The following is a 19,077-nucleotide window of genomic DNA, read 5'->3' as shown; positions in this document are numbered from 1 at the left end:
ACCTCAGACAGAGGTCGAACAGCTCCCTGAGGGCTTCCCCGAGGTGCACCAGGGAGAGAGCAAGAACTCTCCCGTGCACCCCGTCCGGACCCGGTGCGCTCTTCTTACTCTGGAGGCGAGTCAGAATCGCCTCCATTTCAGACTCCGTGACGGTGGGCGGAACGCGGTCGCCCTCTTCCAACGTCAGCTGGGCCATTCTGGGGGGAGTGAATCCCGCAGGAGCGTCGGGGGAAGAGTTCCCCCACGACCCCCCTCAGAACAGCTGGCTGGAGCACTTCCGTTATGGGGGCCGACTGGGCGCAGAGCTTGTTCCGCGCCCGCTTGTATGGTCGGCCCCAAGGGTCTCGATCGAGACCCTCCACCAGCTCCAGCCAGGCTGCCTCCTTGGCCCGGCAGATGGCCTGCTGCAGGATCAACTTTTTCGCGACTTAGATCCTGTACAGCCGGCCATCTCGCTCCTCGTCCTGGGGGCGGCGTCGCCTACTCCGGGTATATGCCCTCCTGGCCCCGTTGCAGGCGACCCGGAGGTTGGAGATATTCTCCGACCACCAGTACACCGCTCCCCGCGGGGGGGGACGTCCTACGGGGGGATCAGCAGTTTCCTGAGTATACCATCCTTAGTACTAGTTACATCACTTACTTAAAACTGACAATTTATATTTGACAATCAAGTCGTATTAAAGTAACCTCTTTGTAGAGTTATTAGTAATAGTAACTATTACGTTACATATGCGAGTAATAATACGATTGCGTTTATTAAATACTTATATGGAATTAATACATATGAGCAATAAATATATATTGCAACCAGTAAATGGTTTTAAAAAAAAAGAGAAACATAAAAGATTAATAAATTAATATAAAATTAAATAATATATAAAGTATGTAGAATATTAAGTGAGATTGATATTAAAAACAAGGTCTTTACTTGACCCTAGTGTAAATAATATTTTGTCTTACTTCCGTCGTGAATAAACTTTTTATTTACCGTCCATATTACTAAGTGTTTAGAACAAAATGAGAAGAAAAACACATATAAGAAACAAGAATAATGATTATGTAATGAATGGATACTATTGGATATAACGAAAATTGTGACGGTTTAAATGAAAGGGAAAAATTCTCCGTGAATCAACTGTTTCTCAAAGCACAACGCTCAGTTAGTGCCACGGAAGAATGATCTGTTATCGATTCTTAGAAAAAGCGATGTTAATTGAATTGGAAGTCTCCAGTCCCAACCCTATGCGAATAGCCAATGTAAACACTTGATCATAGCATCTTCAACTGAAACAAAATACACCACGCATTACCTATGTCTTTTATAAAATTCTTTAAAACCAACATACATTATTATTGATGAATTTGTATTAAAACATTAATTTTATTTTTACATGCAGTCGTTTCCTGGCTTCTATTTGGACTACAAGGTAAGATTCATTCGTATTCGATGTTTTGTAAACTTAATATAGTTTGGTATGTTTTGTTGGACGCATTCGTTTTTGTTATCCTATTGTGGAGTACGTGAGTCATTGTTTCGTTACGGTACAGCTTTGATCAACGCGAGTACCTACTGTTTGTATGAAATACATAATATGCACCTGTCCCAGCTTTGCAGTTTGTACCCGTCACAAAATAACATAGTCACACTACATACCAAGGCTTTCCAGATTTTAATTACTCGTACTCGAACTCGTACTAAAGTTACAATAATCTAGTAAATTGTACTTACCTATTAAATTTTCCTTACATTATTCATTGCCGTTAGCATCGATATAAATCATTTTCGTAACTCGTTTATAGATAATAATAGTTTAAAGAAATATGCACCAAAATAGTATGATGAATAAGGTTCGTTTTGTTTTAATTCTCCTTATATATCGAAAGTAAATGTTCGAATCGATATTTAAAAATGACTGAATTTTCTTGAGGTCTTAAATATTTGTGTTCTTACAAAATAGTCATATTCGTGTGTCATTAAATAAAACATATATATGTATATAGACATAAACAAAATGTATGACATTTATTACAAGCAGTCCAGATTCTCGAAACTGTCCAACTCAACATGCGTCCTAAATTTAACCACATTGACTGATGTCATTCACCGTATATTTATTTCGGGAACATTCTTAGAAAACGCTGTATATTTTTGATTGAAACATTACATCAAGCTTATTCATTAGTTCTCTAGATTTGGAGTTAAAATTACTAAATTGTGATGCCGTTACAATATATATTGCTTTTAAACAATACATTAGACTGTGAATCCTCTCGTTAATGAAAGACCACACGCGAGTGTGTTCTAATCAACATGTGGCGGGACATGGAGACGTGCAAATTGTGTATGTATTTAAGTAGTATAACGGCTCCGAAGCGTTACATCCACATACAAAGATAACGAGAGAATAACGAACTAAACTTTGAATCGCGTGTCGGTGAACTTGCTCAATACTCTTACTACAAGCCCATACTTACATTTGATACGATTAAAAATTTTGCATTCATAAATTAACGCAGATGTTGACGTAGGTTTATGTAACTGGACACACTCCGTATGCTGTTATACGTTGCAAGACTTTTGGTAAGGATTATCGAATAACATAACTTCTGTTCCGTTGTAAATGTTATAGCATGTAAATATAACAAAGTGCCCATGTAACATTGTAATTTGATGTTTAGATTACCAAGTAGCGTACCAAGAGGCGGTCATTACTTGAAAGCTATAATTGTCGGGGTCGTTCGTTTTTACGTCCAAGTTATTTACAATGCTTTAAAGTAATATCCTGTGAGGTCCTGGTGTGAATGTGTCTTTCATATAAATTTCCTAATTATCCATCATGATTCTATACTGATCGAACCTTAGATTTTTCTTTATAATTTATTTCAATATTAAATCGCCGTAAAATTTAATAAAATAATTTCTTTGCATTCGAAGAAAGAGTGAGTATGAATAGTTTCTGGCGCTAACTTGAGTCCTTAATTGTTATTTTTTATTAGTCATTGAGCTTAATCTACGGACTCAGTGCAGACGAGTGATTTTTATGAACAAACTGAATTCACAATATTATATATATTTAATATGTAATCACACTACATTTCAGCACGGTTAACTTGACAAGCAAACTCTTTTAGTTTTTGCTAAACGAGGTTTATTGAAACTTGAATTCATTTGCTATAAAATAAATCAAGGCGCATCTCTGGATCAAAAATATTATTTATTAATCCCTTATACCGTTTTACATTATGAGTTCGTACTTAGCGACACTGCACGTGTGCAAGAGGATGTATCAATACTTTAGACACCTTTTGTCTGTGCACCTCAAGTCGTATGATTTCAAACAAAAGATCGTTTCTATGGAGAACTATGTGGATTCATTGAATTAGCATTTGTATGGACCCCATGCTTTCATGTTTTATTTAGAATATATGAATAAAGTGTCATCCTGTTTCGTTACTTAACGATATGTACATTTAATGTCACCATCACAATACCATTACAAATATAAAGGACGAGTAATTTCTGAGGTGCTTCTGTATGTTAGAACCTTAAAGATATTTACATATACAATTCTATCGGATAATTCATTAGTATTAATAATATGTCTTAGTATCTATTAATTTAAGTTGAAGTATTAAGAGGAGTTTCAAGTGAATAGCGTTATAACTAAGGGTCGCGGACACAATCTCCTTACGCGTGTTTTTGTTATACAATCACTAGGCATGACTAAGACGTTAAGTTCGCTCGTTAGTCATAAAATATTTTTATAAATCTGAAGTCGTTTCCGTAATTTAAAAATCTAAGTTAACTGAAAAATTATGTGTAAACCAATGAACCGATTAAATAATGTCCGATTTTTATTAATCGGCTGATAAAATAAGTTATTCTCGGTTAGTACGGGCCTTTAAAATGTTATTTTTAAGTCTGCTGTTAAGAAGCAGCTGTTGGCAAATGCTTGGCTAATGGTTGACACCGTTTTCAGCTTTTAAAGATGACCTACATCGATGTTTTTATATCGAAAACCTATTAACATATAAATGTATGCTTAAGAAAACTTAAACAAACGATTAATTAAAAATAAAATACCTACCAATTTCTTTTAGTTTTCGTTAATAATGGTCTTAAGTAATAGAAGCTTTACAAAAAATATTCGTAAATAGAAAGACGGTATCATTATTGAAGCTCAATTAATTGCTTTGACCTCAATTTTGCTTTGAGATCACATAATGTAAGTGACATCATTCTGCCATGCTATCTAGTTACTATATAATAACTTACGCGTTTAATTATTTGACTCTGACCGTATAGTAAAAGTAAATAGCTATATTTAACTTAATATTATATATTACAAGAGATTATCGATATTACATTATATTATATAGTCATATGAATATGATGAATCATAGCTATGTTTACATATGTATATATTTGGTTTGTAATAAAACATGGCAGATAATTTTCGTAACCGCCGCTTTCTCCCGCCTATTAATAGCTTGTTACACGTTAATTCTCTTTGTTTGTTCGTCCGTCTGTTCCCTTTATACTGTTTCGTTGTAACCATCACGTAATTGGGCCACGCTCGTTTGGATTCGTTTTAGACGTCACTCACTTAACGCTCTCTCACACTTAAGTTTTATTGGTTTGCATGCATTTCTGTATGAGTGCTTTGTAATGTCTTTGGACGATTAAATTTCTTAATAATTTTCAATGTTTAATTTGTATTTAATGAAACTTGTTTTATTGAAACATCAGAAAATAATATTCGGGACTACAATAGACCAAACAATTGTTCTAAAGAAATGAGTAGGTAAGGCTTCGGTCTGTTTCTGTTTATTATTAATATGTCTCCCACCGAACAGGTATTTGGTTGCTGATCCCTTAATTGTGGGTTGCTTAACATTCAGTGTACTTTAAGAATACACCATTGATAGCGTTATGCTAGGTGCGATAACATTCAACGCAAACATTATTGAAGTGAATCAGGCCACATTGGAAAGGAGATAGAAGGACGTGGGAACAAATACTGTAATTATTGTTGTAATTTATATTGAAGGAATCGAATGACGCTAACATTGCGCATGATCCCGTAATATTGTTCATGCATGTAGGTACAAACATTTATACTTTGAGGAAGTATGGATTACGCATTCAGTGTCGGATTATCTGTGGGGTCTGAATGATAGCAAAAACTATGCAAAATTTGTTCTTCTTAACTCTTGCTGTTTTCTTCCGATATGTAGTCGTTTTTTTACTACTGCTTATTATATTGATATGTACATAAGTATATCCGTCTAAATTACATATTTCTATGATTATTTAAGTACATTATGTTGATACATATTTACTTACACCGCAATTTCTGTACTTATTTCCTTTAGCAAAAAAATTTCAGCCCAAGATCTCTATTAAGATATGACATCCCATTGTTTTATATAAATTAATTTAATTTCTTTTATAAAATAGTACTTAACTAGCGCCACCTCTAATTCTTTACAATTCAATTTAATACTGTGATAATGAGTTATATTGTAACAAATATGAAACTCCTTTGATTGTAAGGGCCGTAGTTAATATGTTTTATACTTGGACATATTGAATATTATCACTCTAGAATCTATTGGCTGTAAGTCTCTGGCCGTAAATAGAAGCTTCTTATCTGTAGACAAGTAATAACTACATAATAAACTTCTATAATAGGATCTCTTAACTTTGTTAAACAAGATGAGGGACAATTGATATCCAAATAAATGTTCTAACTTATTCCGAATTGGTATTTATTTAATCTTTTAATGTATATCCTTTAGGCATCCAATAATAACGGGGAATACGCCACGCGCAGTTTACCCCGAGTGAGAATAGATGGCGGCACTAATGTCGGAAATGGAGTCAGATTAAGATGCTGGGCGGCCCCTCCTTCGATTACAGAAGAAGAAGCCGAGGACGAGATCGAAGAAGATGCAGTTTCATTACGGGCACTGCCATCACAAGGTAGGAATTATTTTAATACCATAACGCCATCTAGTGGTGCAAGCTGAACTAATGATTTGAACCAATGCCATCTATTATTACGTTAACTAGTTTGCTGTAGCTTCTGTGCTGTCGCTACCTCACGCTAGAGGACGCACTTTTGAAACTTACGTTTTATTTTAATTTTACAATGCTAGAGTTTTTTTCACTTAATATATTATATATTTTAATTGTAAGTATTTATCTGACCTGCTTTTATTATATTCTATTTGAAGAAATTTTTAATCATCATTGCTTTATTAGCCATGACATTACGATTAGCTGGCATTTTATAAAATGGTGACATTTTTAGAGTACCATTACCAGGATATGCAGGGTTCCCACTCATAATATCGTAGTGGGTAATATAATATTTTTTTATTGTTAAAAGTCGTACGAGTCTGCAATGTGAACATTACATATTTTTTGATTAATCTAATAAAAGTTTGTTAGTGATATCAAACAAGAACAGATAACGTGGTTGCGTATCAACCCTGTGTGCAATGATAATGGAATCGATGTGACGCTTGCGCACCCATCCGGTGCCAATCGATTACAACCAGCTTCACGCATCAACTGCATACTTCTGAACGTTATTATCCAACTTTATGGCTTAATTCATATGAAAACTCTGTTTAGACTTTAGAAACTTTATGGTTCATATAAAACTATTGACATTGGACAAGAAACAAAAAAGATTAATAACACTAATACGGAGTAGGTATGTGCTGTTAAAAGAATGATTGCACATATTGTTTATACCTTACCGTGATTTTTCTATGCAATTATTTCCTCATCATCTATTTGTATAAGTGAAACTAATATTTTAGGATTATTACGCGTATTTTATTATTTTAAAAAACTACATACTCCCAACATTTCGATCACGGGCAGACGAGTACGTAGTTAAAAAAAAATACGCGTAGTATACCGAAAATATTAGTTTCATTTAAATGAATACTCGCGAAACTCATAGATCTCATTATGTATTTGTAATTAAAAAATAAACATTTCTAAACATCTATATGTTGGTATTGACACTGTCTCTCAGTCCACTTCTAGTTAGAAAGCACTAGACTTTTTATCGTCTGCTAGCCGGTACCACGGCCCTTCCCCGTCTGGCGCAATCCAGTCAAATGGACACAATTAGGGCCCGGCCGTTTTTAATTGACATTGCTTCCTTGAAGCGTTTCCAATGACATCGTATCAATCGCTCTGGTAAATAAAAATAAACTAAACTTACCCATACATTACATTTTTGTTAGCTATTAAATTTAACGTACTTTTAAATTTCATATTGTTGACGAGTTCCAGTTATTTGTAGAGCCGGATACTAATATGTGATACGATGTACGTAAACAACTTAATACTATTTGCAGTATAAAATTATATTTCAAATTTCCTAGAATATCGGGAATATTAAACAAGGAATGTATTGACGGTAACAAAAATAGAAGTAGCTGAATTCGAGAAGGGAAACAGCATTTCTAATTTGGTAACGAGTTATATTTTTTGTTTCGCTTTTTACTATGCTTCAGAAATATTTGAGGTGACGCTTAACCTACAGCATTCTGACAATCGGTTACGGTAGCGATATCCGTAATGGCGTATCAACGTGAAATATATTTTTTTACATAAATAAAACGCTTCTTATAACAGTACAGTGTTAGGGTGTAATGAGTCATTGTGGTCAAACTAATTCAACGGGTGTAGAGGCTTACACATCGGTTCCTATAAACGCTGCCGACGTCCGACCTGAATATTAATGCATGCCTAATGAAACAAAGAATCATTATTTAGCTTTTACTGTTATATACATAAAGCATATATTACAATAGCATATACTACAGACTGTGGTTAACAATGCATGTGGCATGCGGGAATTATTGTTCCAAAAAATTATTTGGCACGACAGATTAGTATTGGGTTTTATGTACGTCGTAGCGTCAAACATAGCCGGTATCGTCAGTATAAGAAGAATTTAACAGATATCTTCATTATGCTGAGCAGAATTTGTTAATTTAAAACATACCTACTATATTTAATCCGTAATAATATTGAGGGTTTGATGATTATAGCTAGGGTTATAGTACAGAAAGTTATATATATAATGCAAATTAAGCTGTCTTCTAGTCTTCTAGTCTAGTCTAAGTCTGTCTGACAAATAATTTGAGTATTTCATTTTAAACAACAATACTGAATAATTTCAAATTTGTTACAAATACGAAATTATTCTATGTTTCTGTGTTATTAGGATTACAATTTTGCCTTTTTTCATAACGTTATAAAAATCTTTATTTACATACAAATGGTGTAACTATCAAGACTTTACCGTCTTGATAGTTACACCATTTTAATTCAAGAACAGCTACACCGATTTTCATGGTTTTGATTTATTGTACACACATATATGACTTCGCTTGAAAAAATAACAAAGGAAATACATTAATATATACAAAATGGTCGTGAATTTGTTTACTGTCGAATATTAAATATTCAACCCATCGATATACCTCGTACGCTCTCCCCTCAAATCAAAGGACTCAATAGTCAATACATCTCCAACTTTCTGTACTGAAATATTTTACATTATAAAAATTAAATAAAATATTATATTAATTGTCATATTTTTATACTGAAGTTTATATTAAAATAGTACCCTTGATTCACGGTAAGACGGTAATTATTTAATGTGTAGGTGTATCTTAAATCTGCCTCGAGAGCTGTCAAAGTGATTTCTTTATAATTAATGAACGTATTCGATAATTTATTCTGACCTTCGTTTTTCCATTTATATTTATAATACAAGGAACATCCCGTTGTTATATACAATACCTACTTCAAGACTGGACTCATGATAACAACGTAAACACATCCATCCAATCCTGTAACAAGGAAAACCATACAGGATCGTACATATGTGAAACATTTGATGACTTACACGATGTATCATGCTCTTAAATAAATATTTACTATTTATTTGTTTTGTCTACAAAACACAGAGCGCAGTTATGTCATTACAATTCATGAGAGGAGAGAGATTTTCGCTGATATTTATCTTGGCAATTCCGCATTTTTCGTTTTTTCTTCCCGAATTGGTGTTACGATTTGTCATTCTAGTTTTGAATCAATGTAGTTGATTGAGTGCTTCGTATGCCAATAGCGCTTCCTTAAATGTGCTCAAATTAATACTTTTTATATAGTTTAATAATAGGGTATGAAGTATTCAAAATACCCTTGTAATGAGACAGTTGTATTAAATTCATAATAATTCATTATTCGAGGCTATTCGATTATAAGTATTATTAGATTTAATGTAATATAAAAGCTATGGATGGCTGGCTGAGAATTATCAGGCAAATAAAAAAAAATAGCTAAACCGTCGGTCGCCTTGACAAGTGAATGTCAAGTCACAATTAAAATATTATTTTAGTAAGGTCTGTTACTATCTGTTCCACATATAACAAAAGCCGCTTTATTTATCATGGATGCAAAATCCCGCAATGCAGTCGAAACTATACCACGGCATAAAGAGCTCACTGCGAGTCTGGATATCGGATATGAACTATATGCGATTCATATCAGACACTGGCGCAATGTCTACTGTCTATTGTCTGCACTGCAATCTACACTAGGGCTGCATCTTAGAACTCGTGTTGAACAAAAAAACGTAATCCCAACACAGCGCTTTTACTTCACGATATCAAACGTTATGACCTCTAAGATTTGATTGCTTATAAGTCATGTAGTCGCAGCAATAATGGTAACAACACTTTGATTATAGTGACAAATGAAAGACATTTACTTTCTGTATATGAATTTTCTAATAAGCGGAAAATTACAGAGGGCCATCGCATAATATCCGACGCCCCTGCATTTCTCTGTCAGCGACTCGCGGCGTTCTGTTCACGTCAGTGCGTTATGTCGCTTCCGACTCGACAGACATGGGATTCGGATTTAAAGCGCCTTTTTTATAACTGAAAAAATTAACGCACTCGTCGCTTTTGGAAAAAGTTTTTCGTTGTGCGTTATTATTTATACATAATATTGAAATTGTGATGTGTTTTGTTGTGTGAAGTGTGAATAGATTTTGGATATCTTTACTACACGTTCTATGGGTATTTTTTTTATAATATTTTTATATGGCAATGATAAGTTACAATATTTATTAATGTCTCGATATTTTCTATTCCCAGTTAAGGATACGACCTTTAAATCATGGTCGATGGTAGATCTATTTAGAAATTAACATTCAACTTTTTTTTTCTACAAACTCGCATTCTAAACACTTCAATAGATGTATATTTTTAATTTATTTTGTTTTGATTACATTAAATAAAACTAATGAGATCTAAGATTTTCGCGAGTTTTATTCTTTTAAATGAAACTAATATTTTTGAGATTCACATCTCGTCTGCCCGTGATCACGGTTGCTGAAAAGTAACCGAAACGTCGGGATTATGTTGTTTTTTAAACAATAAAATCCGCGTAGTTTATCTGAAAAATATTAGTTTCATTTAAATTAAATAAAACTGTGTTTCCTATCAAAGTTTTAATTTAATAAGCGAGTTAAGTCTGAAATTACACATTAAAATTACGTATCCAAAAAATCATATCATTATTTATAATTTAAGATTTTCTACTGTTGTTAATTATAAATGGGTTTCTACCGTTTTCTTTTAATTAATGCGTCATCTCAAATCTAAACAAAGACTGTTTGTGAGTGATGTGATGTTATTTATATTTTGGTTGTAATAAGGTATGAGTATTTATGAATAATGGAATAGAAGGAATTCTTTATCTTTCACGATACATTACCAGCTATTTTAAGTACGGTTCACATTCAGACAAGTGTTTTGTTACAAAAATTATTAAGCTTAGTAAATTCATATTTCGCAGATACAAAAAAAAAAACAAAAAACAGATAATCTCTAGATAATGTACAGATATTGTATCATCTTATATATAAAATCATATCTAAACTATAGACCTCCAATAGCGGTAGTTAAAAATAATAAAATGGTTATACATACAGCGTCAAATTATTATTATACGTAGTTAATTTAAATATTGATTTCGATTAATATAAACATATGAAATTTAAGAAGTGATGCTTACGATTTACGAGAGTATGAAGTTTGTATGTAAGGAGGTTGTATATTATTGCACATCAAGGAATATTTATTCTATGATTAGATTAGGTGACTATTAAAACGTGTAATCAGGAAGATTCCTGTTTTCAGAAAGTGTAAATAATTTTATAAACAAATCAGACATAATTTTTGTATATTTATTTTGAAGATATAATTTTTTAAATGTGGGAACTCTGTATACGGTTACTCACTCTATAAGCGCTGTCTGTATACGGTTCAAACAGCGTTTAAGAGTGGAATGACGTTTAAGCCGGATGGAGAAAACATATCATACGGAAATATTACCATTGCACGATTCCTTTTTTATTAATATCTTGTATTAAAATATGTATCTCCAAATAAAAACAAATTTATACACAAAAGTAGCTTTCTAATATAAATAAAAAAATGGCAATTGATTTTTGAGGATAAAAGAAGAATTGTTATTATGTTGCTATAAATTAATTTTGCATTTACTATTTATTGATACATTGTCTTAATATAGGTTAATATTGAAATATCTATTTGCACAAAAATCCTTCATTGAAATTTGATATTAAAAACAATAGATGCGGTAAAAAGTGTGATATAAAAAAAAACCATATAAATCTGTAAATAAACCCACTAACCAGTCGCAGATGTATCCATTGACCAGTCTACAAACCTATCGACTGATTAGTCTACCAACTGATCTATTAAACTGCCTGAAAACAAAACTAATTACTAGTCTGCAGACCAGTTTATCAATCAGTCTGGGATCCAGACCCTGGATTACTATGCAGTTCAATCAATCAATTTGACTGAGGATATATGTATGTACGTCCAAATTATTCTTCAAACCAATCCATCAATCCGTCTGCACTCCAACTAACCAATCAGCACCATTCTAGAAAACGATGAACCAAAATATCCACCAATGGAAGAACTAGATTTAAAAAACCAAACTTTAACTTTAAATAGACGTTACTATATAAAATTAAAATCAATACAGAAGCAACAGCTCCTGAACACCGTGCGTTACGGTCTCTCCAGCAGTACGTCTTTTTTCTTACCTAAGTTAAATTTTTAATAGGTCCTAGTAATCCTTGCAAATCTTTTGTTAAGCTATTTTTGTTTCTTATATAAAATTTATATTTGTCTTGTCTTGTGCGGCTTGCGATAACTCTTAATTTGTAGTGCTTTTATTTTGTTCAAACTAAACTTGCTATTGTTTCAATTCAAAAAATGGCATATGAGACATCGTTAAGAGCCTTATTTTCTATCAGCGGATCAAAATATGACACACCATGTACGGTTACTGCAAATTATTAGTTACGGATAATAAATCCGTTAGACGTTATTGTTACCAAATTTTTAGATTCCAAGATAGAACTGTATTAACAATCATAGATTTCATACTCCACTTATGTAAAACTTTCATTGCATAAAAGTTTCGTGTTGGCGAAATACCGCTAAATAGATAACATTGATTAGGTGATGCGCTTCCTGTTGTGCTGTAATGTGCCAGTTGATCAGAGGTGATCAGTTGAGATTCGTAATACTGTCATTATGTCTTATCAATCTTTACGTGTTAACGAATATTTAATTGACTATTTCATAATATATAAATTGCATGTTGACTAATAAATAGTATTCAATATTATGATTTAAATTTTATTTTGCAGAAACAAATTGTGTTACATTCAAAATACTTTCTCATATTAAACATAATATAAAACAACAGGCAAAAGTTACAGGGAAATGTTTTGAAATTGTATCTGGCGGTATATATATATAATATGAAAATACTCTAAACGATACTGCGCTGTAGAATTATTTCTTTGCTAGGACTGTCGATGTCCCAAATTAAAAATGATAATGTATTTATATATAAATAATAGATTAAAATGCAAAACATTTCCGGTATGAACTTTTTGAAGGTAGGTGTACGCCACAAGGTATCTTGATGTCAATAATTAAATAAATCAGCTGTCTATTAAGTAACAGTCGTCATAAATATAAACAAGTTGTCAAACAACTAGTGAAACTTGACGGAGAAAGTAATTTCATATAAAATAAAGATTAAATTTTATGAATGTTTTGAAGTAGTCTACACTATTTTTGGTCATTTCAAAATTTTATATATATATATGTTCCAGTATTTATTTTTACATTTTCAGTGACTTTAAAAAAACCTTTAACCAACTTTAAAAAAAACTTTAACCAATTTAAAAATCTATCCGAAAATGATTTAAAAAAAATAAAAAACATTTTTATCTTTCGTTTATTTGTAGACTCTTTTTATTTTGATATTCGACATTTTGCTCATTCATTTTTCTCTAAAAAAAATTTAGTAAATTTTCGGAGACAAATTGGGTAATTTATAAATATCGGAATTTTTTTTACCATGGAAATAATATTTATTTTGAATGCGCCAAACAATTAATAAAATCAGAATATCGTTATATGTTATATTATCGAAATCGGTGGAAATCGCTTCTGAAAATTTACGGTAAATTTAAAAAAAACTTATTGATGTCTAGCTATCAGATAATAAAATGTCGCACGTCCTTGTGTCAATAAAGACAGGGTCGTTTGATATTACAATCTAATCTGTTGTAAAACAGATTTAAGATTAGTCTATTTAAAGTTTAGTAGTACTAAAATTATTTACCTTAAAATTATTTAATACAAACTCATATACGAGTAGATGTCAAATATATCCGATCATGTTTACGGAAAATTTTTATTTGTGATATATATTTATAGATTATATTCGTAAATTCTAATAACGTCTGTTAACTCACAGTAAGTAATGAGATTTGATCACGATTTTTGTTATGTCAATAAATATAAATAAACTAGTCTACGGGTTAATAAAATAGGAGAGGGAAGTACTGAAGTATATTGATTGATGTTGAAGTCAGTAGAAATCGAGAATGCCTGTTAAATAGTTCTGCTCCTTCCATAACATTCCATGGCGTCTCAGCATAATTGCTTTTCCTGTTTTCTTTTCCACGTCGTTCGCTTTGATTGAACTTTCTTGTAATGGAATGCCGATACCATAAGTAAGGTGACCGTGTTTTATCGAAATGTAAACTAAGTAAGTTTAATTAAAAAATATCTCCTATATCCCCTTTCTTAGTTTAAAATAGTGATTTGACCTATTTAGTATCGGTTTACTATTTTAAAATCAAGATTTTATTACATTGTATTAATTTTTTTATCCGTCTATTGCATGTCGCATTACACAGGAGTAGAGTAGGCGTATAATCAAAAGTGTTCGATAGAATAGCCAGATCAAAATGGTGGCTCCACTGGCTTGTAAAAACTGTCTGTGAAGAATTTATATTCATAATTTGTGAATTTCATAATTTTGATTGGTGATTTAGACAAGTGCTGTTTTTAAGATGCTTTTAAATAAATCACTAGCATCGTGATTTTTCAAATCGTCATCAAACTTTTTCACAGACGATGTATTTATTACAGTACATATTGTATATATGAAAACAAAACCAATAAAAAGCGAAACTCATTATTTCATAGCAATAAACAAAAGACTTAACAAATATTATGTACGTGAGTTCACGTCCGAATTACACGGAGTGGTCGGTTTGGTAAAATATTGCACACAAATAAAATGGGGGTTTGGCGTCGGGCCTAAGTCTAAAAGATATATGAGATGGTTTCAGACGTTGGTGAGATTGGAGAAAATGTGTATTGAGTTACATCTTAATTCTCATATATATGTATATTAGGTATGAGCTGTATATTTTTTTCTTATAACATTAAGTTTATATTTTTAAAAATGTTTTGCTGTCGTATAAAATAATGATGTTCTGTTTAATGCAAAGCTTTAATCTGTAACCCACGCGCCTTTTAATGGCTTTAAAGCGATTAAGCGATTTTTGGTACTAATTAAACGGGGGTGTGATGAATGTTAGGGCTCAAACGTCTAAATTGCAGACTTAGCTCATTCAACCCCTCCGGCATATCCCCTGAATTCATTAGGCACTATCCATAACGACCGAGGGGAGTCCTAGGCACCCCTTTTAAACCTGTGAGGGATGCTTTCTGAATACATTAAAGTGCAGGGTAAGATGAGCATTAAGGGTACTGCGTTTATTTGTGAGTGGCGTGAAACACTGACGACGTTGTTAGTCATCACAATGACCTGCATGGTACTATACAAAAATCCTTCTTCATTTTCACTACATAATTTTATATAGAAGCTGAGTGTTTTGAAAATGAAAGGAACATTTGTGACGAAACAAATCCTTAGTGAATAAGGGACGTTTTAGTAAAAATGACTGGGCATTAAGTGTAATGTCAAATCGGTCATCGAGTCCGTAACATATACAATTGCCCTTGGAACTCACCAATCAAATGTAGGTAATCAGTTAATAAATATCCTTATTTTTTTTTTAATTAAAGAAACATTTTCATGTCTCATAACTTAAACATACGACCGATGTGAAATTTACATGAGGCAAATATGAAAGCAGATTTTATTGAACGCTATCAAATTATAATAAATTATTTATGTGTGTTCGATCTGACAATAAAATAACTATCGCATGTTAAATATATAATCAGACTGATAATAACATATATTATATTATATGATAAAATTTTAATTAATGGCTAACGGCTACATCGGTCTATCGAGTTACATAATAACCGGTAATATGTTATTCTAAACACTTATTGCATAAATATAATCGTAATGTCATAATTTAAAAGCATCTAAATATATATTAAAAGCTATTATGTACGGCGTTGATTATTTTAACACTTGACTATCTGACCTTAGTACTTTTGTTAATTTAGCCTCCTTGTACTTCTGTATTGTCTTAAAAATGTTGCGATAACTCGAAAAAAGCCTTTTTATAATTACAATGTATGAAAATTAAACTTGATCATATGCTGTATGAATTACGACCAAACATATACATTTTACTTATTTATCTACATATATATATATATTATTATATATATAGCACAACATTGTAGATCGTAAATCGCAATATTGCTTAGCATGAGACGAAGATAACGATGGCAAGGTCATAACGGTCGAAACAATATTAAAACATATATGACAAACACTAAACCGGGTTCCTTATAAGGTTCCTCGGTTTAAACAAGTGCATCTTGAATCGACAGCTTTAGTCCTGGCAGTGACGTCAGCTGGAATGATATCGCTGGATCAGCTCACATATTATAAGAGCCATGAGGGATATGCATAGAGCGATGGTCTGGTTAGGATTAATAAAATTTTGTGTTTAATATTTTATGAAACAGTAAATTTAAGTAAGAATGATCTCGGATCCGTTGCGCGTTTTTTAAAATCACTATAAAATTAGGTATCTGTGTCTTAACAAATATATTGAAAACAAAAATTAAATTACGCATTTTTATGTTGTTTAATATTGAGTATCGACATTCAAGTTTTAGACGTATAAGGATTTCATTTCAATATGTTTGCCTCATCGGGTTTCAATGTGACTCAGTCTTAAATGTATTTAATATCGCAAAAGATATTTAATTATCATAACCAAGGGCAGTCTCCTTATGTTACTGGGCTCCATATGAACTGTTTGCTTTCATTTTGATATATTTTATATATTTTTTATAATTATTTAGTTATTACATACTTAAACGTATCTTTTGTGTCCATTACTGTGTAATGGGTGTGTCTATTCGGAATTTAAATAGGCTCTTTGTGACGTTATTTGTGTTATCTAAGTTATAAACAAGCATTGGAAATATCAAGGATGACCACTACAACTGATTTTCACTAAATATTCTTCACACGTTGTCTCGGAACGTGTTCTATAATAACTGAATTACTCATCTCTAATGTATAGGTTTTGCTTCATAAAACTATATAGATGTTGGTGGATTACGTCAATATTCTCAATACGTCCGGTGTTTGGTTTCTATTAACAATGAACTGTTACGTATCCTTATTTATAGTTTATACAGTACGCTGCCATTAAATCTGTGATGGTGTAAACAATCGACTTGGACTCGTGCCACCCACCATACTGTCTATTGCTCATCAGACGGTGCAAGGTTAAACGTTTTTCTAATCAGTTTGTGAGAATTATGATACGTTACACGTAGGTGTGGAAACGGCTTTATAGAATCATCGTGTCAGCCGTTAATGGGACGCAACTAGTCAAGTATAACCATCTCATCTAATTCTCTTATCTTAGGTTCGTTTCTTATTTCAGTGCGTCATGTTTTCTTCTGTATTTTCATAAAAATGTATGCGTTTCAGGTTTAGGTCATACAACCGGGATAAATTTTTTGCAATAGTATTTTTTTTGTATATTTTATATAATAATTTTTGTAGTTCGAAATACATATAAGATGTGTATTTTTTATACATTAGACGTATTACAGTTTAGTATTACATGCGCATAAACAATTTCGAAGACAACCACGTGAATAATATTTTTAACATTTTCTTGGCTTTTGTAAAAAAAAATCTTTGCTGTAATAATAAGAACACCTAGTTCGTTTAGGCAATGAATTTACAAGAAGCATTTAAATTATTCTAAATCCTATTGTTTTCTCGTCACATTACTCTTATCATACATAAATAATTCGTTAGTTAATTAAATCACTTAACAGCTGCGTAATATATTTAAACCAACAATAATTATTGTAACCATTGAATCGCGCCACGAATGTCATTGTTTACGAAGGTTTGAACAATGGGACTGTAATAAATATTAATAATTTGATTTGTCCTCGAAACTGAACCTGATTCTAAGAAAGTTTATATAAAGCCTAAAACTATGGTACCTATTAAATACATAATACGTAACACCTATAACATCTACTTGTATTCAAATTTAATTTTTTCTAACTATATTTAACTTAGTTTTTCAACTAATCAATAAAATATAGACGAATTTAGAACCTCCCCTTTTTGAAGTCGGTTAAAATGTGTGTTTAAATTACAAAACAAGCTCACCAAGTTCATTTCTTATTTGTAGTATTTAGGTTTTAGAATATGCACCAAACATTGAACAGTTATCCGCTTCGGTATTTTATATTTCATTTTCCTGACATCCTCAAACATTGTTGGATACTTGTAGTCTGTGTGTTGACTCATTCTAATAATTATTTATCTCTATGTGTATATGTATTTTTAAATGTTATCATATATTTTGAATGGTCTGTAACATATAAAGCGTCTCGTTTGAATATACATTCATATAGTGCTAACATTAGGTTACTTTTTATTAAATTGAATATAAATTTTAAATAATATATATCAGGAACAAAATTTTATAACAAATAATTCAAAAATATATATCAAATTTAGTGCCATGTTCATATTTTTCTCATTTATATTTATTAACAGGACTGTAATTTACGAAATTTAGCAAAATTCTCATCATTGTTCCAATCACAATGATTGATATCCTCTCAAGATAACGTTCGTTGTTTTACCTAATAATGCACTTAATTAGTAATGCGAATAAACATTCACAAAATAAAACTCAAAGTCATCCACAAGTATATAATCTTTGTTATAAAAGTGAAAGCTTTTTTACGACTCTATTCTAACATGTTGTTTTATTATGTTGTTAAGTTCTCTAAAAATATATGTATCTACAATAATGTTTTTTAACTTAGTCATTATCGTGATAACCGATGTACAAGGTCCCAAATTATAATTTATAATTTAGTTTCTGTTCGAGTGCACCTATGTCTTAGTAAAGACATGCTACAGATATACAGATTGTGCTTATTTTTCTAAACGTGCATCAAGCATGCGTACGTGACTGTATCTGTACTGGTGTGTTAGTGTGTATCATTTGGAATTCAATGTTACATAATCCACACACATCTCAAAAGTGAGCGAGGTTGCGGTCAGAAGCTAGCTAATATATTTGTAGTTCTATTTTTATACCAAAGAAGGCTACTGTTACAGTAGCGAGTTTA

General features: G+C 31.8%; 1 protein-coding gene across 4 annotated transcripts in view; it reads left to right on the top strand.

Moving 5' to 3' along the window:
• The window catches only part of LOC116766076 (ras GTPase-activating protein raskol), an 86,879-nt gene that overhangs the window by 20,234 nt on the left and 47,568 nt on the right, over positions 1 to 19,077 (top strand). For 2 of the 4 annotated variants that reach the window (XM_061527136.1, XM_032655787.2), the window contains exon 1: positions 9,914 to 10,122. Coding sequence is in view for 2 of the 4 variants with exons in the window: in XM_032655734.2 (XP_032511625.2) it covers positions 1,398 to 1,427; positions 5,803 to 5,986 (214 nt within the window). In the remaining 2 variants the exon portion in view is untranslated. Of the gene's footprint in view, positions 1 to 1,397; positions 1,428 to 5,802; positions 5,987 to 9,913; positions 10,123 to 19,077 lie in introns of those variants that run through there. The other 2 variants (XM_032655734.2, XM_032655738.2) reach the window with 2 other exon arrangements.

Source organism: Danaus plexippus (assembly GCF_018135715.1).
Source record: "Danaus plexippus chromosome 3 unlocalized genomic scaffold, MEX_DaPlex mxdp_34, whole genome shotgun sequence".
NCBI classification, from domain to species: Eukaryota; Metazoa; Arthropoda; class Insecta; order Lepidoptera; family Nymphalidae; genus Danaus; species Danaus plexippus.
This window is presented reverse-complemented; position numbering and strand designations above follow the sequence as displayed.